Source organism: Capsicum annuum, unplaced genomic scaffold (genome assembly GCF_002878395.1).
Source record: "Capsicum annuum cultivar UCD-10X-F1 unplaced genomic scaffold, UCD10Xv1.1 ctg3094, whole genome shotgun sequence".
In the NCBI taxonomy this organism is placed as follows: domain Eukaryota; kingdom Viridiplantae; phylum Streptophyta; class Magnoliopsida; order Solanales; family Solanaceae; genus Capsicum; species Capsicum annuum.
The window spans coordinates 8,580-19,070 of NW_025837535.1; the positions used below are offsets into that span (position 1 = coordinate 8,580).

At 36.9% G+C, this 10,491-nt stretch overlaps 2 protein-coding genes across 4 annotated transcripts in view; both read left to right on the plus strand.

Annotated features, from left to right (window-relative positions):
- LOC107848176 overlaps positions 1-6,095 on the plus strand; it is a 14,658-nt gene extending 8,563 nt beyond the window's left edge. For all 3 annotated transcript variants that reach the window (XR_007049534.1, XR_007049532.1, XM_047402938.1), the window contains one exon: positions 5,838-6,095. The gene's annotated coding sequence lies outside the window, so the exon portion shown is untranslated. The remainder of the gene's footprint in view (positions 1-5,837) is intronic.
- A 1,766-nt stretch (positions 6,096-7,861) lies between these two features.
- Positions 7,862-8,284, plus strand: LOC124891127. Its single transcript, XM_047402936.1, has one exon. The coding sequence runs from the start codon at positions 7,862-7,864 to the stop codon at positions 8,282-8,284; it is 423 nt and encodes a 140-aa protein (XP_047258892.1).
- Positions 8,285-10,491: the final 2,207 nt, after the last annotated feature.

A 10,491-nucleotide genomic window follows, 5' to 3' on the forward strand; every position in this document is an offset into this window, starting at 1 on the left:
AATTTTCTATATTTCAGAGATTCATCATACCTTCGCGTAGATCAATTGAGCAGAACCCCTATGTTGATGATGTCCGCCCTACTTATGGGATGTGTTCCCGTAACAATGATCGTACTCTAGAATTTGTTGCTACTCTGAGAGTTCCTCCAGTTCTAACTAGTCCACCTCAAGCTCCACAAACTAGTATTAATCATCCCCAACCTCCTCAGAGAGAAGTTTCGAAAGCTGAGTTCCAACAGTCTATTCAGATGATTGCCCAAATTATGGCTTCCCAATCCTGGCGGTCGAAATATGTGAATTTAGTGCCTGTTTTATCTGAATCTACTCGGGTTGATCAGTTCAAGAAGATGAACCCACCCACCTTAACTGGCACAAAGGTAAGGGAAGAACCCTAAGGGTCCAGTGATGAAATGGAGAAATTTTGTAGATTTATGCATAATAATGAAGTTAAAGGGGTTGAGTTGGTAACCTATTAGTTGAAGGATGTAGCTAACCAGTGGTACAATGAGTGGGAAAAATTAAGGGGTGGGGATGCTGAACTTTTGTGTGAGGTGAGTTTGTAGGAGCTTTCCTGGACCATTTCTTTCCCCAAGACCGAGGAAGGCAAAGGCTGAATAATTTGTGAATCCAAAATAAGGAAAAATGAGTGTTAAAGGGTATACATTAAAGTTCACCCAACTATTTCATTATGCTCCAGAGTTAGTAGGCAATATGAGGTCCCGAATGAGGAAATTTGCATCTGATCTCTCAGATGATCTGGTATTGCAATGTAATAGATCAATGCTGAATAGGGACATGGATTTCTCCAGGTTATCGGTGCATATGCAAAAAATAGAAGAGGAGAAGAAGAGGTTGGCTGAGGTAATGGACAAGGAAAGATAAGCTAAGAGAGCTAGTTTTGTGGATCAGAACGTCAGTCAGCACCAAGGTTGTAATTGGGGTAACAAGTGGTCTAAGAAGAAGTTTTGGAGCAATGCTCAATCTTCAGCTAGCGCCCCTACACGAAGATCTCCAGTTGATCAGTGGTTTTATATCTCCCAGCTTAATAGTGGGTCAAAGATATAGAGAACTCAGTCCCAGGGGAGTGTGACTCATCCTGCTAGGTCATACCCTCTCTGGCGTATTTATAGGAGGAACCACCCAGGGAAGTGTTATTCTGAGAATCTATGCTACTCTTGCGGCCAAGTAGACCATATTAAGAGAAACTACCCCTCAGCTAGGGGAAGTGTTGGGGGCGCTAAGTTCGAAACTAACTCTATAACTCCACCACCAAAGAGTACTACTTCAGCTGCTGAAAGTGGTTGCAATTGGTTGTATGCCTTATCTGCCCACCAAGATTTAGAGGCTTTACTAGATGCTATCACGGGTAATTTACAAATATTTTCATGTGATGCGTACGTGTTACTTGATCTCGGGTCTACTTTGTCTTATGTGACCCCTTATGTGGTAGTTAGTTTTGATTTTGAACCTAAAAATATTCTGAAACCCTTTTCAGTTCCCATTCTTATTGGTGATTCTATTATCTCTAGGAGAGTTTATAGAAATTGTGTGGTGTTTATTTTTCATCGTGATATAGTGGCTGATCTGGTAGAGCTGTACATAATTGATTTTGATGCTATACTGGGGATGGATTGGCTCTATTCATGTTATGCTACCCTAGACTATCGAACACGAAGGGTCACTTTTTCTTTTCCTAATGAGCCAGTGTTCGAGTAGGAGGGATGTTCTCTAGTGCCTAAAGGGAAATTCATATCCTATCTTAGTGCCCATAAGCATATGTCGAAGGGTTGTCTATATCATCTTGTTCAGGTTAAATATTCATGTGATGAAAGTTCTTCTTTCTAGTATTGCTTTACTAGGGCACATTGTTTCAAGTGAGGGGATCAAGGTTGACCCCTAAAAGGCCGAGGTAGTGAAAAAATGGTCTAGGCCCATGATTCCAACCGATATTCGGAGCTTCTTGGGTTTGACAGAGTATTACAGGAGATTTGTAGAAAGTTTTTCTGCCATAGTTACTCTTTTTACGATATTGACTCAGAAAAAGGTGAAATTCTTGTGGTCTGACTCTTGTGAGAATATTTTTGAGAAACTGAAGACCAAGTTGACTACCACACCAGTTTTGACCCTTCCTGACGGTACAAAAGGCTTTGTTGTGTACTGTGATGCATCCCAGGTGGGAATTGGGTGTGTACTTATGCAGTATGATAGGGTGGTGGCCTATGCGCCTATATAGTTAAAGGTACACGAAAGGAACTATCCTACCCATGACTTAGAATTAGAGGCAGTAGTGTTCGCCCTAAAGATTTGGAATCATTATCTTTATGGGGTATATGTTGATATATTTACTAACCTCAAAAGTTTGAAATATGTTTTCATGTAAAAATAACTGAATCTCAGGTAGAGGCGGTGGTTGGAATTACTAAAGGATTATGATATGAGCTTACATTACAGGCAAGGCAAATATGGTGGCCGACGCCCTTAACAGGTTGCCTATGGGCATTCTTTCTCATGTGGAGGAAGGAAAGAGAAATATGGTGAGAGACATTCATCGGCTTGCAAATTTGGGAGTTTGATCTTGAATTCTGCAGAGAGAGGAGTGTTCGTGCACGAGGTTGCTAAATCCTCCCTATGTGCAAAAGTTAAGGAGAAGTAGATTAAGAAAAATGTTGATCAACAAAAAGTAATGGCTTTTGAAATTGGTGGTGATGGGATTTTGAGGTATCAAGGTAGGTTATGTGTGCCGAATGTGGATGGGCTGCTAGAAAGAATTCTTGATGAAGCTCACACTTCCAGGTATGTGGTTCACCCCAGTTCTACTAAAATGTATCATGACATTAAGGCTGTTTACTGGTGGAATATTATGAAAAGAGATGTTGCTAACTTTGTGGCTAAGTGTTTGAATTGTCAACAAGTTAAGGTTGAACATTTAAGGCTAGGTGGCACTTCCTAAGAGATAGCTCTACCTATGTAGAAGTGGGAGATGATCAACATGGACTTTATTACTGGACTTTTGAAATCCTGAAACCAGTATGACTCTATTTGGGTGATTGTAGATAGGATGACTAAGTCTGCCCATTTTCTTTTAGTACGGACTAACTACTTGGGAGACGACTATGCTAAGATTTACATTTGAGAGATAGTCCATTTGCATGGGGCACCAGTGCCTATTATTTTTTATCGAGATACACAGTTTTCTTCTTAGTTTTAGCGATCCTTTCAAAGGGGTTTTGGTACCCAAGTAAACCTTAGTACTTCCTTTACCCTCAAATTGACGGGCAAGCAGAGTGTACCACTCAGACCTTAGAACATATGTTGAGCGCTTGCATAACTGACTTGAAGGGTAGTTGGGTGGATCACTTGTCGTTTATAGAATTTGCCTATAATAATAGCTGCCATTCTAGTATCCAGATGTTTTCTTTTGAAGCTCTTTATGAGAGGAGATGCAGATCCCTAATTGAGTGGTACAAAGTGGATGAAACTCATTTGTTTGGGCCTGGCATTGTTCATCAAGCGATGGAGAAAGTGAAGGTCATTAAAGAGCGACTTAAGATAGCTCAGAGTCACCAAAAGTCCTATGCCGATGTTAGAAGAAGGAAATTGGAATTTGAGGTTGATGATTGGGTATTTCTAAAAGTCTCCCCTATGAAGGGAGTCATTCGATTTGGAAAGAAATAAAAGCTTAGTCTTCGTTATATAGGCCCATATCAGATTAAAAGAAGGATTGGTAGAGTTTCTTATGAGTTAGATTTGCCCGCGAGTATGGCTTCTGTACATCCAGTGTTTCATGTATCCATACTGAAGAAGTGTATTAGAGATCATTCTCTTGTGTTTCTTGTGGAAGAAATCAATCGAAAGGACTCATTGTCATACGAAGAAGAACCGATTGCAATTTTAGATCGTCAAGTTTTCAAGTTGAGAAGAAAGGAGATAGTCTTGGTTAAGATATAGTGGAGGAATTAAAGAGCTGAGGAAGCTACTTGGGAGTCGGAGGATGACATGCGTACGAGATACCCAAATATCTTTGGGACCACGGATGATGATATGTGAGGTACGAATCTTACACTTTCTGTCTTTTAATTTAGCGCTTGAAATCGTGCTTGTTTATATCCCAAGTCATCATTGGTGGATGAATTATCCTGGGGTGGGGTGGAAGGGGGGATGGGGGATAGTGTAACACCCCGTATCATTCTTGACTTGATTCCACTCATAGTTGCATGTATTGGAAATTTGAAGCTTGAAATTTTTCTAAGTATTAAAAGACTTAGTCATATTTTAAGCTCTTAACTTCAATGATTTCTAAATGGGTCTTTCCGATCTTGAGACATAGATTTATGAGTTATTTCATGTTCAACATGTCTTGGAATATTTTTAGATTTTTCAGACAAGGTTTGAGCCGTGTTTGGATCACGGAAATAGTAGGTCACCAAAATCGCACCGCATCGTGTTGCCTATGGCGATGACCCCTCTGGTGCGATGCGATGGACTTTAAAACCGAGATTAAGTTAGGAAGTTAATTTCCAAAGGGCAGTCTTGTCTTTTTTCCATAGCCCCAAGTAGTAATAACACGAAATTAAGTCGTCATTAGGGCATTATATACCATAGATTACTCAATTTCTGTCCCAACTAAACCCTAACTCCCCCAAAGATCAAGAGTTCAACCTCTAAGTTCAAGATACTCAAGAAAGTGTCATGATTAGACTATTGGCTTTGGTAAATTGTTTCAGGAACATGCATTGTGAAACCAATTTGATAAAATTACATTATTGTCATGGGATTTTTCCATGAGTTTGATTTACAATCCCGTGCATATATGATTTGATTTCGAAAGATGAATTACGAATGTAAATTGTGAAATCTCCACTCTCCATGATGACATTTACGAACTTAGCATAATATCTATTATAAATATTTTTAGAGCATGATTTAAGAGCCCTTGTTGATCATGATTTTTTTCTTTAACTATGTATGGGATGGTTTATGAATGAAGACAACTTATTGAGTTTTAACAGATTCCCTAATCGTTGTGAATGTGTTGAATAAATAGAATGGCCACCTCATTCTAATGTCTTGTAAAGAAAGTGGGTTTCATGAGTTTAGAATCAACGTGTGATAAGATAAAATCTTTGGTGGCCATTTACATGTTTTGAATTAGAATGGTTGTGGAATTAATATAATTTGAATGACTTGCAAGTCTGGGTATGACGATACCCTGTTGTGATGCACCCTTTATAATAATGAGAAAGATTTGTTAGTAAGCATGAAGTACGTTTTTAGAGTCTAAAAATTGGGCTTAAAGAGAGCTAGACAGTTACCCGAAGAAAGCACGAGTTTAAAGACTCCATGCTGGAAACCGTGGTTTGCCGAGTCAGGATTATGGTAACATGCTTTGTTGTCTTGTGTACCTTGATTCATGTCATCCCAACTTGGGACTGTGGTTAGGATCCATGCTTTGTGTTCTTGTGCACTACCATGACATGTTGATTTGATTGGAAATTTTGGCACCCAGCTTTGTGATGTTGTGTGTCCCCCTTACTGATACTCCAATTCTTGCGGAAAACTTGGATTGGGGGCATGGCCGCCAAGTCAATGGCGGATCTCATATAGCCCGTGGGATTACAGACTTGTAGGGTGTATTGTCTAGCTCAAAAGTAAAATAAAGAGTGGAGTCATGATTTTCAAGGAATTGTTTTGATGCTCATAGCAATATGCCCATGAGCTTTTCAAGTACTTTTTGCTAAATTGATTTATGAAACGATATCACTTATGTTATATAAACACTATATTATTTTGGATTGCTCTTCATATCAGTACATTTGTATTGACCCCCAATATTTCAGGATTCGAGGCACAGTCCCGGGGTCTAACAGTAGATCATTGTCAGAGCCTCCTTTATTTCAGAAGGCCTTGTCCATTTGATATTTTTCATTTAGTTTTGGTTCATGGTCCGATAGGGGGCCTTGTTTCATTTTTTCAGATAGATGTTGTTTTCAATATTGATAGAGATTTCGCAGACTAGCGTTAGATGTTTTTGAATCTTTGTGGACTCATTTTAGTATTGCTTAGTTTGAAATACGAAGATGACCATGTTTTTGTTTTGTTTTTTGCATTTATATATTATATGAATTCTGCTTATAATTGCCAGTTAAAAGGAGTTTCTCGGGCTTCTATGGTTCGGGATGCCCGTCGTGGTCAGGGTCCCGGATTGGATCGTGCCAATAATAAAATATACACACACGTGTATAATAAGGACATATATATTATGAGAATATATCATCGTAATATATCGTCTGAGAAAATAGAGTTAGAAAAATGAATGCGATTATCCGAAAAATTATTTTGTGATTTTGATGTTAAAATAATTTATTATATTTATTTAAAATATTTGAAATATGATAGAGAAAAATAAATCCTCATTCTTTCATATTTTTAAAATTCATAAAGATTAAATTATGAATTTATTTTGAAAAATTATTTAGGGCCAAGAAACATCAGAAATTATAATTGAAGGAAAAGTGCGAGCCAAAATTGGATGTCAACAGTCACTGCACTAAAATATTCCTTGATATCAATAAGAAGTTTATGTAAGTATCAAATTTTTTTTTATACACAATAGGATAACCAATCTTCAATTACTTCTTTGGGATATGGTAAGTTCTATAAACTAGCACCGCAAAATATTTATCAATCAACTTACTTATAAGATAATTTACGGATAGCGAGTTTCTACTATACTATCAATACATGAAACTTAAATCCTATGCGATTATATCTATGGGGACTTTTAAGTTTTGATGATTGACAATTACATGAAACATTCTACTCAAGCTAGTCCAAACACATGAAGACAAAGGTCGGGTCGGATTGAATCTCACTAGAAGACATGGACAAGTTTGCTTAAAGCCAGGAATGGATAATATCTCTTGATGAACTCATAATCACATGTGAAAGAAGAAGTGATGACTGAGTAAGAAGTAGTGATTGAGTAAAACACTAGAATATAAACTGAAGGAAGAGTTTCACTCAAATAAAGAGAGCAAGGTGCAGAAGGAGTTTTACTTGATGATGGACTTTGACTTAACAACAAACTTTGTTGAGTTGAAGAGTCCAAAGCAAGGTAGAAGGCTAATGACTTAGAAGGACTCTTTTGAGAGTTGTTATACATCGAGGGAGTAACTCATTGAGTCACTCAGGCACTTAGAAAGACAACAACATATCGAAAAATCACCTATGAAGTTCCAAAGGTTGAAGCAGTCGAAGTTGAACCTGTTTCTATTACTTAGAGTTAAGGTGTCTTAAACTTTATGTATTAGGTTGGTTCTCAAGTTGTAATGTTGTCTTGTGCCAGTGAAGTATAAACTGAGTTAGGAGCTTTGTCTTCACGGTGGGAACTCGAAGACTTGGGAACACTAACCTTGGAAAGGTACGTGTATTGAAGAAATAGAAGATAGAGTTTAATTCCTAGATTACAAGAGTCTTATAATTTATTGATTATTGAAGCTCAATTGTTTTAGTAGAGTTGGAGTTAAATCATGTAGAGGTATAGATCATGGTTTTTTAATCCCTCTTTGAGCCGGGTGTTTTTCACGTAAACATCACTGTGCAATTACTTACTATTTTAGCTAGATATGAACACGCTAGTTAACCTGTTCCATTGATAGGAAATTGTTAGGCTAAAATAAGTAATCAGTAGGGCACGTAGTCCAACAAGTGGTATCAGAGAAATCTTGTCTTACGTAAGGCTAGCACCTAAGAAAAGATCACTAAGATGAATTTCGCACCCCCTACTGGGTACAATCAAGGCCAATCCACTACTAGGCCACCACTTTTTGATGGATCTTATTTCACTTGATGGAAAGCTTGGATGGAAATGTTTATTCAAGGAGAATACTATGAATTGTTGGAGAGTATTACTGTTGGTCCAACTATTCAAATAAAGCTAGAAGATGGACAACAATTCAAGAAAGTAAGAAGTGAATTTATTGCTGATGATTTGGCTGTATTAAGGAAAAATGCAAGTGCAAAGAACATCCTAGTGTGTAGACTAGGTCTAGCTGAGTACAACAAAGTTTCTACTTGCATCACTGCTAAACAAATTTGGTATGCCTTGGTGAATGCACATGAGAGCACCACTCAAGTGCGAAAAATCAAAATTGCTCTCCTCTTTACCAAATATAAAGATTTTATGATGAAGGAAAACGAATCCCTTCATCAGATGATGTCAAGACTCACTGCCTTAACAAATGAATTGACTTCTCTGGGAAAACTCATCCCTACTACGGAATAAGTTAAGAGAGTGTTAAGGGTCTTGCCTAAGCCTAAATGGGATGTCAAGGTTACTGCGATTAGGGAGGCAAAGGATCTAGGAAGTATGACTCTAAATGAGTTAGTAGGTAACCTGAAGACTTATCAGATATGCAGATTGATAAAGAAAAAAAGGATAGGGTAGCTCTAGAGAAAACCTTGGCCCTAAAGGCTTTAGATAGTGATGGATAAATGGAACTGACCGAAGAACAAGTAGCCTTCAAAACAAAGAATTTTAGCAAAGTATTCAAAAAGAAGAATGGAACAGGTAGCAAGAGACGTTCCAATAACAATCCCACTGGGTGATATAAGTGTGGTTAGACTAATCATCAAGTTAGAGATTGTCCTATCTGAGAAATTGAATGGAGAAAAGAAAGAGCTGAGAACGAAGACAAAGAAAAGGCATGAAAAGGGATAAGAAAGAATTTGCTACGATGGTTGCTTGGGGATCTGATTCTGAAGAATCAAATGAGAAATAAGTAGATGAAACTGTTCTCATGGATATTGAAGATTCAAACATGGAAGATGAACATAACATAGTTGAGGTAAGTGTTCCTAAACTTAAAAAGAATTTACATTAGTTTTCCAAAGAAAAGGTTGTTTCTCTAATGAAAGATTGAATTGATGATTTCCAAGAATTAAATTCTGATTGGGATGAACTATTCAACATTCTTGCTGTTGACACCTAATTTTTGCCTTTCACAAGCAACTTCAATCTCGAGTTTCTTTATATTTTAATAAAATTACAACATTTATTTTATCTGAATAAAAGCTTCTCAAAGTATTTATTTAGGTGAATTTGTCATTTTAAGTAGAGATTCTATATTGTCGTATTCAATTATACGAGATATTATAATTTTGTTACTTAAATATTTATTTTATAAAATATCAAATTTTAATCAAGGCTTATCTTGAAAATAAATTATAATGATTAAAATCTTGATTTAAATATAATTTATCCTCAAAGATAATTTATTTGGATAAATATGTGTTTGATTTTATCAAATCAAGAAACACGGGCTTAAATGAGGAATTAATTTGTATCGAACATCAATTTAATTTAACTAATCTATTAAATTCGATCATAATTGAAACTAAATTACAATTGCAATGCAATTGGCCGATTGACTTTAAATTTGGTCAAAATTTAAATAGAATAGGCTAAATAAGAACTGAAGTTATTTTCTAAATAAACATAAAAATTTCCTAAATCTCTAATCTACCCAAAATAAAATATATAACCCATTCCGAACCCAACAAACCATCAAAACCCGACCCAATCAGTTTCTACAACAACACCAGCCCACTCCAAGAACACCAAAATCTGGCCCAGATAAGATTTTCTCCTTTAATTCAACCACAACATTCAATTGACAAACAACATCTTCAACAAAAATAGATGACAACACCACAACGGGTTTACATGTACAACTCCAAATGAACCAGCATACAACTCCGATACCAACGGCCATATCTGATCCAACACTGACCCAACATCAATTCGATCTGACCCTAGCCCGAACCCGACTCCAAAACCCAACAGCAAATCACAACATTAACAGCAGCCGCCAAAAAGCAATCTCAATGGAAAAATTCAAATTTCAAAATTCGAATTTGTACTAATTCCGTACAAATTCAAACAAATCCAGCTCACCCCATGATTCCTTAATCGAATCAAAATTCCCATTTTGGAAGTGCCAAAATTACCCTCGTTTCCCTTTTATCCCACATTGATGGGAGCACAAAGCAGAACCCTCCCCTTGTCCTATAAAAGGATCACTGTGAAGCATCAAAAGCCAAGTCTTGGAGGGAGAAAAACTTCCAAGAAGAAAATAGTCTCACATTTTTTTAGTGAAATTTTTTTATTTTCGTGAAATTCGTCGGCCAAAAAAGGATTTCGAGTTGACGACGATATTTTTTCGGTTGCGATTCATCCCGACCAAGCTCGTGATCCTGTTTTGCTGCTCCGACATAGGTAATCTTCCTTTTTATTTATTTTTGGTTTTATGTCTTCTTCGTATCATCATCATCGTTTTATCATAGTAGTATTGTAAGCTGGGAGTTTGCTGTAGATGATAGCCTTGATGGCTGTAGGATTTGAATGTGATGGTTGTTATATGGTTCACTGAATCGATGATTATTATTTCATGTTTTGGTTACTCTGAACACATTGCTAATGTGGTCAATTAG